At 43.5% G+C, this 19,968-nt stretch overlaps 1 protein-coding gene across 1 annotated transcript; it reads left to right on the forward strand.

The window, feature by feature from the left end:
• Positions 1-7,153: 7,153 nt before the first annotated feature.
• On the forward strand, positions 7,154-19,257 carry LOC141222894 (uncharacterized). The gene is made up of 3 exons (XM_073666727.1): positions 7,154-7,180; positions 7,225-7,315; positions 16,826-19,257. The coding sequence occupies exons 1-3, from the start codon at positions 7,154-7,156 to the stop codon at positions 18,526-18,528; spliced, it is 1,821 nt and encodes a 606-aa protein (XP_073522828.1). The 3' UTR covers positions 18,529-19,257.
• Positions 19,258-19,968: the final 711 nt, after the last annotated feature.

Below are 19,968 nucleotides of genomic sequence, written 5' to 3' on the forward strand. Positions count from 1 at the left end.
TTCCGTCTGAATCACGTATTTCAGAGATTTACACGGAAACTCTGGTGTAAGTGCTCAGCGCAGTGCGCAGGATAAATGTGAGCAGAGCCTTACTGCGATCTTTGGGAGACATAATAAACAAATCTGTAGCTGGTGAAGAATTGGTTTTATTTATTTTTTACGCCGTTCCCCGTGTGGTATAAGTGATGAGATTACTTTATTCTTCGGGTCGGTGCGATTACAGAGATACCAGATTTATATCGTGTTTTTATGACTGACAGCTGTCACACACTAAGAGACGCTTTTTTTTGCAAAATCTAGTTTTTGCATCGCCATATTTTGAGAGCTATAATTTTTCCATATTTCGTCCAACAGAGTCATGTGACAGCTTGTTTTTTGCGGGACGAGTTGACATTTTTATTGGTACCATTTTTGGGTACGTGACATTTTTTGATCGCTTTCTATTCCGTTTTTTGGGAGGTAAAATTAACAAAAACCAACAATTCAGGAATTGTTTTTTGAGGTTTTTTTTTATGCCGTTCTGCGTGTGGTAAAAGTGATCAGGCAGCGTTATTCTTCGGGTCAGTACGTTTACAGGGATACTACACTTACTGTATATTTATCGGTCGACCATGACAGCACCACGAGAGAGGGAATCCGCCCACCAAGGACAGGAAACCTACAGGCTTAAAAGGGGGCGGCCCTCCCTCTCGCCTCAGCTTCCAAAAATACCTTAAAGTGGCCTTGGTCATAGGGGATGAAATCAGACATTTCCAATTTGCGGCCTTGCCATTCGGTCTCGCTATAGCCCCTAGAATATTTACGAAGGTGATAGCGGAGGTGATGGCTCATGTACGGGAACATAATGTGTTAATTATCCCTTACTTAGATGATTTTTTGATCATTGGAGACTCAGCCTCTCAATGTGTCTCCCATCTTAAATTGGTCTCCTCTATTCTGGAAGGCCTGGGCTGGATCCTAAATCTGGAGAAATCCAGGGTAGTCCCTTCGAGAGTACAGCAGTTCCTAGGTATCATGCTAGACTAAGACCTCCAGATGTGTTTCCTTCCAGAAGCCAAAAAACAGAAGGTTATAAGGCTGGTGGAAGGAGCTCTTGCAAACCCGGTCATGTCCCTTAGGGCTGCAATGTCCTTACTTGTTACCCTGATATCTTGACTGCCGGGGGTAATGTGGGCACAATACCACTTCAGAGTTTTACAGTGGGACGTCCTACAGAATGAGGTCTCGTTACATGGGCACTTGGAGAGACTTATGTTCCTATCTCCCCGGTCTATTGACTCTCTACAGTGGTGGGTGAATTTAGAAAGCTTGTCTCGAGGAGTTCGCTGGGTGGTCAGAATATCTGAAATAATTACAACTGACGCAAGTCTACATGGATGGGGAGCTCACTTGGGGGATATGATTGCCCAGGGGTTCTGGTCGGATGCTGAGAGAGCTCTTTCCTCTAATACTAGGGAACTACTGGCAGTTGATAGGGCTGTTAATCATTTCTTACCATTCCTTCACAATAAGAACATTAGGATCCTGTCCGATAATAATATAGCAGTAGCTTATATTAACCATCAGGGGGGTACTCGTGCTGGATCGCTAATGAGAGTGGCGGATCATCTCTTTCAGATCTCGGAACACCATCTCCTCTCTTTAACAGCCCTCCACATCAAAGGGAAAGAAAATTCAAAGGCAGACTTCTTAAGCCGTCATTTTTTAAGGCAAGGCGAATGGGAACTAAAACAGGACATTTTTTCCCTATTAGTCCGGAAATGGAGTCTTCCGGTGGTGGATCTCTTCGCCACAAAGCAAAACCGGAAGACAAAGGTTTTTTGGTCCCTAGATCCGAGAGAAAGACCCCTGACAGTAGACGCTCTCCAAATCCCTTGGAACTTCAGTCTGGCCTATGCCTTCCCACCGTTAAACCTTCTGCCTATGGTGCTAAGAAAGATCAGAGAGGACAAGGCAAGGGTCCTCTTGATCGCCCCCTTTTGGCCCAAAAGACCCTGGTTCTCATGCCTGAGGAACATGTCCATCTCGGACCCTTGGGTCCTGCCCGAAGTTCCAGATCTCCTCAGCCAGGGACCAGTGCTCCATCCGCGAGCTCCGGGCCTCCACTTGACGGCGTGGAATTTGAGAGGTCCCTGCTAGAACTAAAAGGTTTTTCCCAGAGTCTAGTATCTACTTTATTACGTAGTAGAAAGCCTGTCACTACCAAAATTTATGCAAAAGTTTGGAACAAGTTTTTATCTTTTTCTAAATCTTCAGTGGATAAGGGAGCGCCAATTGGGAAGATTTTAGAGTTCCTACAAAGGGGCTTCGAGCTGGGGTTAGCAACGAGCACCTTGAAGGTCCAAGTGTCGGCACTAGGTGCCCTCTATAACTGTGTCCTCGCAGAAAACTATTGGATTTTCCGCTTTATAAAAGCAGTAGGTAGGTCCAGGCCGGTTACCAAAACTAATGTCGTTCCATGGGACCTAAACCTGGTTCTGAAAGCGTTAGCTGGGGCACCCTTTGAACCGATAGATTCTGTATCCCTGAGATCTATTACCCTCAAAACAGCGCTTCTTGTAGCCCTAACATCTGCTAGGAGGATTGGTGATATTCAGGCTCTGTCCTCTGGCCCTCCCTTCGCCCAGGTTCTGGACGACAGAATAATTCTTAGAGCAGATCCAGCATACTTGCCTAAGGTAGCTTCCCGGTTTCATAGACTTCAGGAAGTAATATTACCCTCTTTTTGTCCGAACCCTAGTAATCAGATAGAAGCAGATTTCCATGCTTTAGATGTGAGAGGGTGTGTGGTTAGGTACCTTGCTGTCACTCAGCCCTTTAGGAGAGAGAGTTCCTTATTTATCTCCTATCAGGGGGTTAGGAAGGGGCTTAAGGTCTCTAGATCCACCATAGCTAGATGGATTAGGGAGACCATTACGCTAGCCTATGTATCCAGCGGAGAGGAAGCACCGCGTGGCCTGAAAGCTCACTCTACCCGGGCGGTGGAAACCACATGGGCAGAGAGGTCTGGCGTCTCGATGGAGGACATATGTAAGGCAGCTACCTGGTCTTCTCCATCTACCTTCTATAAGCACTATAGACTAGATCTGAGTGCTTCGTCTGACCTCACATTTGGGAGAAGGGTGCTCCAAGCCGTGGTCCCTCCCTAGAATCTTCATCTCTGCAATTCTCTCGTGGTGCTGTCATGGTCGACCGATAAAGAGATTAGTTACTTACCGGTAACGGGATTTCTCGGAGACCATGACAGCACCCTTATATTCCCTCCCTTCACCCCTTTTTGGGAGCACTTCTTATCTGTTTTCATTCTTTATTCTCACACATTGATGTTGTAAGAAAATGTATATACTGTTTGTTTCATGATTATGTTGCTATGTCTACTAACCGGGCGGTCCTCTCAATGCTCTGTAATCCAAAGTGAGGCGAGAGGGAGGGCCGCCCCCTTTTAAGCCTGTAGGTTTCCTGTCCTTGGTGGGCGGATTCCCTCTCTCGTGGTGCTGTCATGGTCTCCGAGAAATCCCGTTACCGGTAAGTAACTAATCTCTTTTTTTTATGTTTTGGCTCTTTTACACAATAAAACAATTTTATAGAAAAAATATTTTTTTTGCATTGCTTTATTCTGAGCGCTATAACTTTTTTATTTTTCGGCTGATGGAGCTGTATGGCGGCTTTTTTTTTGCGGAACAAGAAGACGTTTTCAGCGGTACCATTTTTATTTCCATTTTGCTTTTTGATCGCATTTTTTTCCACTTTTTGTTTGGCGATATGATGAAAAAGCATATTTTTTTGCTCCGTTTTTTATTTATTTTTATTACGGTGTGCACAGAAGGAGTTAATTAGTGTGACAGTTTTATAGATCGGGTTGTTTCGGACGCGGCGATACCAAATATGTGTACTTTTTTTGGTTTTGCATCAATATACGGATTTATTGGTTTAATATTTTTTATTTATTTTTAGTTATTTTGTGATTTTTTTTTAACCGTTTAAAAACATTTTTTTTTTACATTTTTACTTAGTCCCTGTATGAGACATTAATTTTTATTTTTCTGATCACTAATCTCATGTAATGTAATAGACATATATTACATTACATGAGATCTTTGCTGACTGCTTCACAGTCAGTGTGTTCTGCCAGGCTTCAGCTGCAGGCTGAGCCAGGCAGCACACCATATATGGCAGATCTGGAGGTGGTCATGTGACCTACAGCTGCCATAGCAACGCCAGGTCCTGGAAGGTATAAGGGGGCCGTCTGAGAGGTAAGTGGACGACCCCCTCTCCTCCTGCTGTCTTCTATATGCCGCGATCACTATAGATCGCGGCATATAGAAGACAGCAAAGGGTTAACATCACTGGGACCTGATCCAATCAGGTCCCGATGATGTTCCCTGTCAGAGCTAATGCTCTGCACCGGAATCGCAGCGCTTGCAGGACCCTGGGGGTCCTGAGCGCTGCGAGACCACCCACCGTTTTTAAACGTCGGCGCTGCACAGAGCCCAGAAAGCGCCGACGTTTATCTACAGTGGGCCGTCGTGAAGCGGTTAAATTGCTCAGATATTGGGTGTGATCACACAACCTTCAAAAGTCTACAGGGTCACAAAAGAAAAAAAAAGAATAGCATTAACTGCTAAAGATTTCAGGAGACTCAAACTTGAAGCGACCAGGAAGATATTATCCTCTTGAGCTGTCATATTCCAGAACTGCCGCCTCTCTGGATGCCCAGAAGTACAAGGTGTTCGGTGCTCAGAGACAAGGCCGAGGCTGAATACCGAACACCACTGAACAAGACTCAAGAAAAAACTTGGCCAAGAAATATCTGAAGACAGATTTTTCAAAGGTTTTATGGACTGATGAGAGTGACTCTTGACAGACCAGATGGATGGGCCCGTGGCTGGATAAGTAATGGGTACAGACCTCGACTTCGACTCAGACATTAGCGAGGTGGAGATGGGCACTGCTATAGGCTGGTATTATTACAGGTGAGCTTGTTGGACCTTTTCTTTCCAGAACTTAACGTGGAAATAAATAAACCATTAACATATTTTATTGGCTGTACAAAGACTGTTGCGTTCTTTATATTATTAAATTACCGTATTTTTTGGACTATAAGACGCACTTTATTCCTCAAAAATTTTGGAGGAAAGTGGGGGGTGCGTCTTATAGTCCAACATACATAAATACTGTGGCTGTGTGTGGTGGGGGATGTGGGGGGAGCGACAGCGGCAGAGAAGCAGGGCACTGGATGCAGCAGCCGCCTGCTGCAGCCTACACTGTGTCCGCTACTAAAGAAAATGAATATTCACTGCTCCCCACGCCCATGGGCATGGGGAGTAGTGAATATTTATTTTCCTTAATAGCGGCACACTGTGCCTGCAGTGTGGCTCCTGGTATGTATGGCACCCTTCATCCCTATAAGTATGGTCCCCCTCATCCCTCTTCTTGGTATGTATGGTACCCTTCATCCCTGTATGTATAGCCTCCCCCCTCATCTTGGTATGCTTGACACACCCTGATCCCCATCACGCTGCACACAAAAAATAAACAATCACACTCCCCTCCTCTCTCCTCCAGCGCTGCATCCCGCTCTGCTGCCGACAGGATTCTCACTGTGTGAGCCGCACATGGCGTCCCTGACATGCGCCCTCACACAGTGATCTGCTGTGCCGAAATAGTCACTGCTCCCCACGCCAGGACTGTGTGCGTGGTGAGCAATGACCATTCATTCTCCTTAATAGCGTGCACACTGTAACTTCAGCGCGTCTCCTGCTGCCGCTCTGCCATGCATGCCAGGATGGTGGATTGGGGTGCCATGCATACTAGGATGGTGGATTAGGGTGCTATGCTTGGCAGGATTTTGGATTGGGGTGCTATGCATACCAGGATGGGGATAGGGGCCACTTATTACAGGAAGAAGGGGGCCATATATACCAGGATGGAGGATATTAACAGAATTGGGGGACATTACCCCTATAACAGTGTCAGCAGCAGACCCCCTCCCACTTAACAGAGCATAATGACCACATTTTTTGCTTAATTTGTTTTTTTCTATCTTCCTCCTTTAAAACCTAGGTGCGTCTTATGGTCCAGTGCGTCTTATAGTCCGAAAAATACGGTATCTGAATTATTTTATAACTTCCGTAATCCCAACTGATAACACATAGGTATCTCTATCTGACCTCAACATGTATGAAGTGCTCTACCACATTATTGCTTTATACCGGCATCACAATGCTATTAATTTTTTTATTACACAGAATTTTATATATTTTACACCAACTCATCTTCAATTCACTCAGATTCCCACAATATGAGATACTAACAATTTATCTATATAATTTTCCTAGAGAAGAATGGATAGAGACAGAAAGAAGATGGTGGAGAGGATATTACACCTCACCCTAGAGATCCTCTTCCGGCTTACTGGAGAGGTGAGAGATTCTGATGACGTCACATTACATCATTCTTATCTATGGGAATAACAGATGGACAGAACTGGAGAGGTGAGGACTCTGGAAATGTCTGGAGGGAGATTTATTAATGTGTCTCTCCATAACCAGAGATTAATCATGGGGCCTCCATCTCACCCCCTGATACATGAGGACATCAATGACCAGAAGATCCTAGAACTCACCTACAAGATGATTGAGCTGCTGACTGGAGAGGTGACACTGCTGGGACATTATACAGTAACGCTATGAAGGGATCGAGGGGATGACGGTATCATTGTATGTGTCAGGTTCCTATAAGATGTCAGGATGTCGCCGTCTATTTCTCCATGGAGGAGTGGGAGTATTTAGAAAGACAAAAAGATCTATACAAGGACGTCATGATGGAGGTTCCCCAGCCCCTCACATCTCCAGGTAATAGACAGGACTAAATACACACGGCCTATAATTATCTGTATGTAAAGAATGAATTCAGTCCCTGTATGTGTTTCCTCCAGATCTATCCAGTAAGAGGACAACACCAGAGAGATGTCCCCATCCTCTTCTTCCACAGGACTGTAAACAAGAAGATCCCAATTTTCCTCAGGTAGATACAGAGAAGATGTCACGAGATGTCTCCTAGGATGTGTAGACGGCTGTAAAGGTCTTGTATTCAGTCTTGTTTTAGCCACCAGTATTATATGTTTTATATTTGTGTAATGAGAACGGTGGAGATGACAGGATTAGAGCTGATCATAGAGGTGACTTCTCCATCTGTCTTTGACTTTTATAATATTTGTTTCAGGGTGAAGATCTGATCCATATTAATACTACAGAGACATATGTGAGGGGTGATGAGCGGTGTAAAGAGGAGATTCCTACATATGACTACCCAGGTGAGTAGTAACCACTGAATACAGAGAAGTCACAGATTCTTCTCAGTCATCGGCTGTGGCTGCTTTATCGGTGGTGTAGTCCGGCAATATCACAATCGTGTGATCACCATTTTGCCGCTCTACCACAACATTCTCCTCCATCCAAAAATGTTCACATTACTTTGTGTGATTGTGAAAGACATTTTCTGTAGAACTTACAACCTGGAGGATCCACCTACCCCCTGGGATTAAAAGACTCTGTCCGTTACCTGCCCAGATCTGTAAACTGCAAAGCCAAATGTCAGCGTACGTAGAATGTGCTGACGAGTGAGAAGATCACTTGAAGAAAAATTATGATGGACCTCTTAGAGGAAGCGAAGGGTAATGATGATGTTGGCTTACTAGGTGCCTGATATCTTATTAGATGAATCCACCTTCTGTGCTGCTGAATGTTCTCATATGGTCCCTACAAGACCAGGTCCAGTCTTTCTGACCAAACTTCACTTTTATGAGATACAACATTAAATGTGCAGTGAGGGCCAAGTGTGAATTTCTGTATAATAACAACAGAGTTTCCCTTTATGCTGAGTTTTCAAACCAACTAACTTCAAACAGAATTGTGATATCCTATACAGAAAACATTACACCTGTGCCATGATATATCTCTAAGCTGTGCATGGCTGATGGGTGTAATATACATTTATTCACGCCTGCAGGAGATGTGTTGGCATGGCTCGAGCCCTGGTTTCATGGATTCACCCCACGTCATAAATTACATTGTTTTTGATCCCAAAGGAGTTCAGATTACTGCACAATCTCTCCTGAAATGGGGGCGCTAATACTTTCTCTACTCTTCTGGTCCGGACTCATAGTAGCTCCAATGGTCCACCATAAATTAATGCGTTTAGTGAGTTTAGAGTTGGAGCTCTCCTTACATATGTTATTGTTTGGGATGTAACATATCTTTTAATCTGTCTTTTTTTTACAGGTTCATTTTGTATGATAGTTTGATTGTGGTGGGATTGGCCTGCCTCACTTATGTGTCTCTGTAACGCCCTGGTAGTCTTTCAAAGAAGGTCTCCATTGCCTCTTCCCAATGCCCGAGGTCTAAATTTAAGACCCCTCAGCTCTGCACTATTTTAAAAAGTTCTCCTTGAAAGTCTAATATTTCTTCTTGAAACTCATCTGACAGAAAATATTGTCCCTTACGATAGTTTAGATTCCCAAGAGCCCCCGAGCCCCATACTCTAATTACCCCAGAGAGGTTTCACCACAAGTTATTCATTTTTCTCTGATGAAGACTGTTGAGTTTGATCATTTCAGTAGATGTGTTATTGTCTATAGTCACAGTTTTTGACTTCAGTAGTTAGTGCCCAAAATTCTCTGATTTAATCTCTTCCTGCAGCCAGTTTTCTGTTCCTAATCAGGACCCATTTTTTAAATCTGACATGTGTCACTTTATCTGGTGATAGCTTTGGAATTCTTCACAAAGGATAATGGGAAACAAATGGACCTTATAAATTATTTTCCAACTTCTTTTGAACCCGACAATACCCTATATTCGTTTGTACACTACTGTCTGGGTACATAGCACGGATAAGGAGGGAAGGAGCGGCATTTAGCTATTTGAATGCAGATCTTGCTGGAATAGTTTGCAGACACAATGTATTGGGGGAACTGTTTATGATCACCTGGCAGCTCAAAACATGGCCACCACGAATAGGCTTGGCTCTATCTACTCCATTTTCCAGATCCCAGGGATTGCCTTTCTCATCACCCTTTAACCCCAAGAAGAATAGTCAGGTAGCCGGGTCATAACCAAGAGGGCAGAGAAAATACAAAATCAGAAGACACAAGAGTAGTCAGTAAACGGGCCGAGGTCACAACAGGAAACAAATACACAAGCCGAGAGCTGAGCACAGAGGACTGAACCAGAGGATAACAAGGCTGTATCTGGCAGCTCCGGCAATATTCTTCAAGCTTTAGTAGGGTGTGGTGCTTTCCAGTTGGCTGAAGCAGGGAGCAGATTACTCCAGCTGGACAGCACACGCACCCATACTGCCAGACTGGATGGTACTACAGGTCCCAGGCACCCTAATCTTAGTGGCTGGACAGAGCCTGTGCCACCCAGAGCTTTTGGTTCCGACATCTCCTCCATCATCAACACCACCTGCAGAATGAATAAGGCGGTGCCTGGTGACAGAAGGAGACATCGGGGGAGCAGATCCCAGAGGAGATGGGACACATCATTTATAGAATCCCTAATATAACAAAATGGCAGAAAACCAGAGCAGTAGAAATCCCCATAAAGTGTCTCCATTTTGGAAATTATAACCCTTAGTAAATTTATCTATAGGCGTAGTGATTATCTTGACTCCACAGGCACTTTCCGGAAATTGGCACGCAATGGATGTTGGAGAGTGAAAATTGCACTTTGGCCATTTTATTACCCAACACATAGTGCCCAGATTGTGCTTCAGGAGACACACACAGTAAATGAAGTGGGTACTTGTCACTATAGTAATGCCAAATACATGGATGCTTGTGACAACACCGCTTTTCTTCTTAATTATGCCAAACATGATTTCTGATTTCCAAGAGCAATATACCTTTTTATTTTTATGTTGACTTTTTTAACCTGTGTTCTTCTTTGGTTGATTAACACAGACTATTGTTTGAATAATACTGAATGTTAACACTTGAGTTGAGATGTACTGCAACTTGTTGTCTGCAAATCTTGCAAGATAGGGACATGGAGCAATACTGTTTGATAATATACTAATTTCATATTATACCAGCCCAGCGAATTGTTGATTTGTCGAGCAATGGAGGACAAACTATGCAAGTTGATTAAATGCTCAAACAATGAGTCATGAGCTTCTTCCACCTTCATCCCTAACCCTAACCCTTGACCTGTGAATGATGGTTGCAAAGACAATTGTGATCTATAAAAAGGGGGTCTCTGCCTCTATTTGGTGTCATTCTACAGCATGTCAGCTTAGGGGACTTCGGTCCCAGCTGGAGGAATACAGATCGGCTCCATTGACCATTGCTGAACCCTCAGAGACGTATTGAAGAATCCAGGTAGGAACAAACAGTTCACCTGGCCGCAGACCTCACTGCTCTCGGTTAGTTTCCTAAGCTTGTCGTTACCTCCTCTCTTTGGGGGCCAGCCAAAAGCGGGGGACCACTGGTGCCGGTAGTTGGCTCTGGAAGCCCCAAAATCGCAGCTGTTCTATCCCAGGCGTGCCAGCGGAAGGGTGAGGACTCTGTAATTTGCACCATCTTGGGTACTTGCTGGGACTGTTTTACCTGTTTATTGTTAGAACCCTCCTGTTTGTTTTTGTTTCTATCTTGTGTTTTGCGGTCACGTGACCATCTTCCTATATATTCCAGCTCCGCCCTTCTGGCTTTGCTGGACTTCAGTGTTGTTTTGACTGTCTCTCTAGCCAGGTGCTTTTGTGCCTATCTATCTCTAGTTTGCTTGGTCCTCTGGACCTCTAGTACTTTTGTCAGTTTATCTTTTGCTCTGCAACAACTTCTGTTAGGAGGTGTCCCATTTTTGTCCCAGTCCTTAGTTCTTTTAGGGACCCCTCCCTTTCTCTATAGGTCTCCGTTCAGACTAGCCGAGGACGAAGGCGGGTCTGTTCTCAAGGAACAGGTTGCCGCTACAATGTAGGGACTCAGCTTAGTCTTATTGTAGGGACAGCTCTCCCCTTCTTTCCCTAGTTTATGTTGCAGATCATAACAGTAAGTCCAGCCCAAACAAAAACCTTAAGGAAAGAAATCCGGGGATCAGTATGGTTTCTGTTCAAGATTTGGCTCAACGCCTGCAGGGATTGTCTCTGGAGTTGTCCGAGCTCCGGAAACACGGGAGTAGCTGTCCTGGGGCGCATTTTGTCGAACCCAAGGTAGGACTCCCTGATATTTTTTATGATAAACAACAAGATTTTTTTTCCTTTAAAAATGCTTGTTTATTATATTTTCGTTTGAGACCAAGGTCCTCTGGGAATGAATCACAGCGCATTTTGTTTATCATGTCACTTTTGCACAAGGAACCACAGGGGTGGGCCTTTTCTCTCCAACCTAATGATCCGTGTTTTAGGTCAGTGGAGGATTTTTTTTCTGCTATGGGGCTATTGTATGACGATCCTGATCGAGTCTCATCTGCTGAGACAGAACTGAGGCGTTTGAATCAGGGGTCAGGTGATGTTGAAAATTATTGTACACACTTCAGAAGGTGGTCCTCAGAAGTGAAATGGAATGATTCGGTGTTAAAATGTTTTTTTCTTGCTGGTCTAAGTGAAGGGGTTAAGGATCTGCTGATTGCATTTCCCGCACCTGAAACCTTGGAGGAAGCCATGCAATTAGCTATACGTGTGGACAGGAGACTGCGTGCCAGGGTTGATGATGAAAAAATTCCTGCAATGGCAGCTCCTAGTCCCCAGAGGGTCTGCTCGGACGGCGGAGAACCGATGGAGTTTGGGGTGATGTCACTTCGCTCTCAGGAAAGAGACCGCAGGTTTTCCAAGGGATTGTGTTTTTATTGTGGTAAAACTGACCATTTAATTAAGAACTGTGAGCTTTGTTTAAGTAAAGAAAAAAAAAAGGTCAGTTACGCCCGTATTGCTTGTTTGAGCTCTAAGGGAGTATTTCTTTCAGGGAGTACCTCATTGCAGGAAGATTTGATTGAATTTCAGGTATTTGTGGATTGTGGTTCAACACTTAATGTGATTGATAAGGGTTTTTTGGAAAAACTTAAATTGGAATCCAAACCTTTGTCATCACCTATTTCTGTGATTGCAATTGATAACACTCCTTCGAAACGTATTACTCGCAAGGTTGCTGCATTTCCCCTCACTATCAATGGCATTCACCAAGAAAATTTGGATTTGGTGGTATTAAATAATTTACCCTCTCCAGTCGTTTTAGGTTTGCCTTGGTTAAAACTGCACAATCCTTTACTGGACTGGTCTACTAATGAGATTAAGTCTTGGAGTCCTAAGTGCTATGATAAGTGTAATGGTCGCATTGCGGTTGTGGAAAAAGGGGAATTACCTGTACCTATTCAGGATTTTTGGAAGTTTTTTTCAGAGGAGGAGTCGCAAGTTTTACCTCCTCATAGGGACTATGATTGCACCATTGAGTTTGTTCCTGGAGCTACTCTTCCCAAGAGTCTCTTATTTAATCTGACTATCCCTGAAAGAAAGGCCTTGGAGGAATACATACAGACGAGCTTGGCTGCTGGTCATATTAGACCTTCTAAGTCGCCTGGTGCCGTTGGATTTTTCTTTTTGCTAAAAAAAAGGACGGCGGTTTACGTCCATGTCTGGACTTTCGTGAAATTAATAAGATTACCGTACGCAATTCCTACCCATTGCCGTTAATTCCTGACTTGTTTAACCAGTTAGTGGGGGCCAAGTGGTTCTCTAAAATTGATCTCCGGGGGGCATACAATTTGTTACGAATGAAGGAGGGTGATGAATGGAAAACTGATTTTAACACTCCGGTAGGTCATTTTGAGAATCTGGTGATGCCTTTTGGTCTTACCAATGCACCCGCGTTTTTTCAGAACCTTATTAATGACATCCTGAGACCTTTGATTGGTAAGAATGTGGTTGTGTATTTGGATGACATTCTGATTTATTCACCAGATCTGGAGTCTCATTGGCAGAGTGTACGTGAAGTTTTGCAGTTATTGAGTGATAATTCACTCTTTGCTAAGCTGGAGAAATGTGAGTTTGCTGTGCAGAGAATTAGTTTTTTGGGCTACATTATCTCCAGCGAGGGCTTTGAGATGGACCCGGTGAAGGTTCAGGCTGTGCAGAATTGGCCTAGACCTATTGGTTTGAAACCAATACAGAGATTTTTGGGTTTCGCCAATTATTACAGGAAATTCATTAAGAATTTTTCTATAATTGTTAAGCCGCTGACCGATCTCACCAGGAAAGGTGCGAATACGGTCCAGTGGACTACTGAGGCCATTGAAGCTTTTGTGTATCTCAAGGAGAGGTTCAGTTCTGCCCCTATCCTTATGCAGCCTGATGAGACCAAGCCTTTTTTGGTCGAGGTGGAGGCTTCTTCGGTGGGGCTCGGTGCAGTTTTGTCGCAGGAGAACAAGGATGGAGTACATCCCTGTGCTTTTTTTTGAAAAAAATTTCAGAGACCGAACTTAATTACGATGTTGGTAATCAGGAATTGCTGGCTATTAAATTCGCGTTTGAACATTGGTGTCATTTCTTGGAAGGTGCTAGATTTCCTATTCAGGTTTTCACAGATCATAAGAATTTGATCTATCTGGATGCTGCCAAACGCTTGAATGCCCGTCAAGCTAGGTGGGCACTTTTTTTTTCTCGGTTTAATTTTTCTGTTACCTATATCCCTGGTACTAAGAATGTTAAAGGTGATGCTTTTCTCCCATGGTTGGTACCGAGGAGGAGGAGAGCATTTTACAGGAAGGAGTTGTGGTAGCAGCATTGGACTCCGTTTTGGAAGATGGGATTCTGAAAGCCCAAGAGGATGCCCTATCTAACACTCCTCATGGGAGGTTGTTTGTGCCTAGAACCTTTAGGAGAGAGTTGTTTGTGGAGTATTATGAGTCTCGGTTGGCAGGTCATCCAGGAATTTCTGAGACTAAGAGACTTATCAGTCGCAGGTTTTGGTGGCCTGGGTGGCAGAAGGAAGTCATCAAGTGGGTACATCAATGTACGGTGTGTGCTGGGTCAAAGACTTCACATACCCCTGCTGCGGGGTTGCTTTGCCCTCTGGTGGTTCCTAGTGCGCCTTGGACGAATCTGGCAATGGATTTTATTACTGACCTTCCTGTGTCCGAGGGTTTCACTGTCATCTGGGTGGTCGTGGACCGTTTTAGCAAGATGTGTCATTTGGTTCCATTCATTAAGCTACCCTGCGCTAAGACACTCGCTAAGGCGTTTGTTAAGGAAATTGTCAGGCTCCATGGCGTTCCCACTGACATTGTTTCTGATAGGGGACCTCAGTTTGTGGCTCGCTTTTGGCGTGCTTTTTGTGACAGGTTGGGAGTCCATTTGTCATTTTCGTCTGGTTATCATCCTGAGTCTAATGGACAGACTGAAAGAAAGAACCAGGATGTTGAACAGTTTTTGCGTTGTTTTATGGCGGACAATCAAGAGGGGTGGTCTGAGTTTCTGCCACTCTCAGAATTTGCTCTTAACAACCATACATCCTCCTCTGCTGGGTGTTCTCCTTTTTTTTGTTGTACTGGGAGACATCCGTCTTTTGGTTCGTTCTCCAAATTGGGGTCGGCGGTGCCGGAGGAGGAGAATTTTTCCGGTGATTTGGAGAGAGTTTGGACTAATGTACGTTGTAACCTTCAAGAGGCTAACAAAAAGTCCAAGAAGTATTTTAACAGGAAACGTAAAGAGGTTTTGTTTACTGTGGGTGACATGGTTTGGTTGTCCTCAAAGAATCTGCGTTTGAGGATTCCCTCTAAAAAATTGGGTCCGAAGTTTGTGGGGCCATTTAAGGTGCTTCAGGTGGTTAACCAGTCTGCTGTTAGGTTGGAGGTTCCCACCTCCTGGAAGATTAATCCTGTGTTTCATGTTTCCTTGTTGAAAAAGGCTGATGTATCGGATAGGGAGGCCACTGTCAGAGTTCCTCCGGTGGTGGAAGACGGCGAATATGAAATTTCTCGTATCCTGAATTCCAGAGGGCATAGAGGGAGATTGCAGTATCTTGTCGCTTGGAAAGGTTTCGGTCCTGAGGATAACTCCTGGGTAAAGGCAGATGATGTCTCTGCCCCTAGACTTGTCAGAGCTTTCCACAGGAGATTTCCGGATAGGCCTGGAGGATCTGGAGGATCCTCATAAAAGAGGGGGGTACTGTTAGAACCCTCCTGTTTGTTTTTGTTTCTATCTTGTGTTTTGCGGTCACTTGACCATCTTCCTATATATTCCAGCTCCGCCCTTCTGGCTTTGCTGGACTTCAGTGTTGTTTTGACTGTCTCTCTAGCCAGGTGCTTTTGTGCCTATCTATCTCTAGTTTGTTTGGTCCTCTGGGACCTCTAGTACTTTTGTCAGTTTATCTTTTGCTCTGCAACAACTTCTGTTAGGAGGTGTCCCATTTTTGTCCCAGTCCTTAGTTCTTTTAGGGACCCCTCCCTTTCTCTATAGGTCTCCGTTCAGACTAGCCGAGGACGAAGGCGGGTCTGTTCTCAAGGAACAGATTGCCCGCTACAACGTAAGGACTCAGCTTAGTCTTAATGTAGGGACCGCTCTCCCCTTCTTTCCCTAGTTTATGTTGCAGATCATAACATTTATTGTCCGCTTTGTGGTTCAATAAACTATTACCACACTGTTTTACCTGCACCCTGTGTTGTCTGAGTAGTATTACGCCCACGGAAGACCCGGTGTCTTCACAATGTTAAATATGGTTTGGGCACACTGCAAGGCTCAGAAGCGAAGGGAAGATTTGACTTTGGGAGAGCGGATTTTGCTGGATTGGTTTATGGATGAGTAGAAGTTTTTATTGGTATCATTTTTGCCTACATAATAATTTTTGATGGCTTCTTATTCCATATTTTGGAGGCAGAATGAAAAAACAGTTGAACACCACGTTATACTGGTTCATCCTATGAGGTTTTCTATTATACTGTGACTGTCATTCTATCAATAACTTGCCATTTCTACAGACACTTTAAGTAGAAATGTTCAAAAATTACATTTCAAGGATATTTTATTCAAAAATAATTGTTTCTTATTGTTAACAGACAAAGTAGCATTCTGTAATGCTAAGTATGTAAATATGAAGTATGAAATATGACTAGCATTACTGCTGTAGAAAATAGAAATAAATGAGAAATTGTAGCACATAAATTGGCCAATTCATGTGTACCTGACAGCTGCGGTAAGGTGTTTCTTGATGTCAGGACCCTACCAATGTGAATACCTCTCTAAGGGACATCCGTCTGCTTATGTGTGGGAAAGTAAGATTTTCTACAGCAGTAATGCTATTCATATTTCATATGTCATATTTACATACTTAGCGTTACAGAGTGCTACTTTGTTTGTTAATTGTATATGGAGGTAGCTTCTCCTAGTAAGCACCTGTTCACACCTATTTCTTGTATTGGAAGTGCCGTTAGAAACAGAAAAAACTATGTTTAAGCTTTGACTGAGCACTCCACCTCTATGCCGCAGGTGGTTTTAATTGCAGTAAGATCTTGCTTTCCCACACATAAGCAGACGGATGTCCCTTAGAGAGGTATTCACATTGGTAGGATCCTGACATCGAGAAACGCCTTACCGCGCCTGTCAGGTACACATGAATTGGCCAATTTATGCGCTAAGATTTCTCATTTATTTTTATTTTCTACAGCAGTAATGCTACTCATATTTCATACTTCATATTTACATACTTAGCGTTACAAAGTTCTACTTTGTTTGTTAATTGTATATGGAGGTATCTTCTCCTAGTAAGCAACTGTTCACACCTATTTCTTGTATTGGAAGTGCCGTCAGTTTTTTCTGTTTCTATGTTTTTTATTCTTGGCAGATGACTGTACCAGGAGATCAAAGGGACAGCTGACATCTTCAATTTTTAAATCAGATGATCTTCAGATTCCACGGGATACAATTGAAGTGAATGCCATTACTCCAGATATACCATCATCCCTTCACAGCAAAGATCTATCATCTAATCCTATGAAACAGGTCCTGTCTTCTGATTCATTACCGACTACTAAGGAAAATCAAAATAAAAAAATAAGCATTACAAAATGTACTGCTCCTAACACAAAGAAGTCATTTTCATGTTCAGAAAATAGGAATAGTTTTATCCTTGAAAAGTCTATTCTTAAGCATCAAAAATTACACACAGCTTACAACAGATTTTTTTGTTCCAAATGTGGGAGATGTTTTAACCAGAAATCAGACTTTGTCAAGCACCAGAGAATTCACACAGGGGAGAAGCCTTTTTCATGTTCAGAATGTGGGAAATGTTTTAACCAGAAAGTGCATCTTGATCGCCACCAGAGAACCCACACAGGGAAGAAGCCTTTTTCATGTTCAGAATGTGGGAAATGTTTTAACCGGAAATCAGACTTTGTCAGGCACCAGAGAATTCACACAGGGGAGAAGCCTTTTTCATGTTCAGAATGTGGGAAATGTTTTAACCAGAAATCAGACTTTGTCAGGCACCAGAGAATTCACACAGGGGAGAAGCCTTTTTCATGTTCAGAATGTGGGAAATGTTTTAACCAGAAATCAGACTTTGTCAGGCACCAGAGAATTCACACAGGGGAGAAGCCTTTTTCATGTTCAGAATGTGGGAAATGTTTTAACCAGAAATCAGACTTTGTCAAGCACCAGAGAAATCACACAGGGGAGAAGCCTTTTTCATGTTCAGAAAGTGGGAAATGTTTTAACCAGAAATCAGACTTTGTCAAGCACCAGAGAAATCACACAGGGGAGAAGCCTTTTTCATGCTCAGAATGTGGGAAATGTTTTAACCAGAAATCAGACTTTGTCAAGCACCAGAGAATTCACACAGGGGAGAAGCCTTTTTCCTGTTCAGAATGTGGGAAATGTTTTAACCAGAAAGCACATCTTGAAAACCACCAGAGAACCCACACAGGGGAGAAGCCTTTTTCATGTTCAGAATGTGGGAAATGTTTTAACCAGAAATCAGATTTTGTCAAGCACCGGAGAATTCACACAGGGGAGAAGCCTTTTTCATGTTCAGAATGCGGGAAATGTTTTAACCGGAAAGACTATCTTGATGGCCACCAGAGAATCCACACAGGGGAGAAGCCTTTTTCCTGCTCAGAATGTGGGAAATATTTTAACCATAGATGGATTTTTGTTGTACACCAAAGAACTCACACAGGGGAGAAACCTTTTTCATGTTCAGAATGTGGGAAATGTTTTAACCATAAATCAGATTTGATTAGGCACCAGAGAATTCACACAGGGAAGAAGCCTTTTTCCTGTTCAGAATGTGAAAAATGTTTTACTTGGAAAGCACATCTTCATAACCACCAGAGAACTCACACAGGGGAGAAGCCTTTTTCATGTTCAGAATGTGGAAAATGTTTTACCCAGAAATCAGTTCTTGTTAGACACCAGAGAATTCACACAGGGGAGAAGCCATTTTCATGTTCAGAATGTAGGAAATGTTTTAACCAAAAATCAGATTTGATTAAGCACCAGGGAACCCACACAGGGGAGAAGCCTTTTTCCCGTTCTTTATATTTTTAATCCAAAAAATTTTCATTGAGCTTTTTTTCATTAGTTTTTTTGATAAAACAAGAAACCAGTACGTACAATAATAAAATAACATACCATAGGGATGACATACATGCATCTCTCCTATATATCCTTTCAGGTGGCCCATTACCGTCTGATAACTTTCAGTTACTATATCTTACAATTAACATTCCACATTCTTGAAATCTCTTATATAGCCATAATATTGTAATAAACATTATAATCCTATACACATATAGGTGGGCTATATTACCCATACCACATGTTAAGGAATTCCAATGAAACATTAGACCTCGCCAATACCCCCATTACCACCCATAAATCAAATAGTCTCTCCAACAATAACCCTCTTGATGGCATTCTAGGTGTATCCAACCATAATCCGATAATATTATTTATCTTATTTTTGAGTTCACTCATTTCTGGAGGTGAGGGAGTAATCCATTTGGATGCTATATGTTTCCTAGCTTGAAATAAAATACGTGAAATCCCTATTGAAATTGGGTCAAATTCCATATCATCTTCTAAAATACCTAATAGGCATTTTTTGGGTCTGGTTGAATATCTATTTTATATACCCTCTTTATAATAGACAAAAAACTCCTTTCCAGTATTTACCTAACTCCCGGCATTCCCATAGTGTATGTAATATTTGAGGTCTACCTATGATGTCAATTACAGGCCTCTCTCATCTTTTTAAATGGGAGAACTTGCACAATTCGTGGCTGATTATCGTATTTTTCGGACCATAAGACGCACTTTTTTCCCCCCAATATTTGGGAGGAAAATGGGGGGTGCGTCTTATGGTCCGAACCTTACCTGCGGTGGTGGTAAAGTGGGATCGCAGGGCACTCCAGGAACGCGGCGGTGGCGTCGTCGTCAGCGGCAGCAGAGATGAGCGGCTGGGGCAAGCAACTGTGCCTGGCTGGTACTGGGGCTGGCGCCGGTGTCGGGCTGTGAGCGGTGTGCGGCCTGAGAAGATTTTTGATGTGCGTGGCCAACTTCCTAGAGCTGTGATCTACAGGAAAATGGCCACCGGAGCTACCGGTCCGCGCATGCGGCGGCTCGGGCGGCCATTTTCCTGTAGATCACAGCTCTAGGAAGTTGGCCGCGCACACCGGAAACCTGCTCAGGCCGCACGCCGCTCACAGCCCGGCGCCAGCCCCAGTACCAGCCAGGCACAGTTGCTGGCTCCAGCCGCTCACCTCTACTGCCGCTGACGACGCCACCGCCGCTACTTCCACCGCGTTCCTGGAGGGCCCTGCGATCCCACTTTACCACCACCGCAGGTAACGTTCGGACCATAAGACGCACCCCCCATTTTCCTCCCAAATATTGGGGGAAAAAAGTGCGTCTTATGGTCCGAAAAATACGGTAATCAGCCACGAATTGTGCAAGTTCTCCCACTTAAAAAGATGAGAGAGGCCTGTA

This window comes from Phyllobates terribilis, unplaced genomic scaffold (assembly GCF_046119375.1).
Source record: "Phyllobates terribilis strain yellow unplaced genomic scaffold, ASM4611937v1 Scaffold_364__1_contigs__length_1914224, whole genome shotgun sequence".
NCBI classification, from domain to species: domain Eukaryota; kingdom Metazoa; phylum Chordata; class Amphibia; order Anura; family Dendrobatidae; genus Phyllobates; species Phyllobates terribilis.

What these genes read in the sequence shown, in the direction of transcription:
- LOC141222894 (XM_073666727.1), top strand. Translation starts at nt 7,154, where the DNA reads ATGACAGGATTAGAGCTGATCATAGAG. An exon ending in GATTAGAGCTGATCATAGAG is followed by an intron (nt 7,181 to 7,224) that starts GTGACTTCTCCA and finishes TATTTGTTTCAG; the next exon opens with GGTGAAGATCTGATCCATAT. An exon ending in TCCTACATATGACTACCCAG is followed by an intron (nt 7,316 to 16,825) that starts GTGAGTAGTAAC and finishes TATTCTTGGCAG; the next exon opens with ATGACTGTACCAGGAGATCA.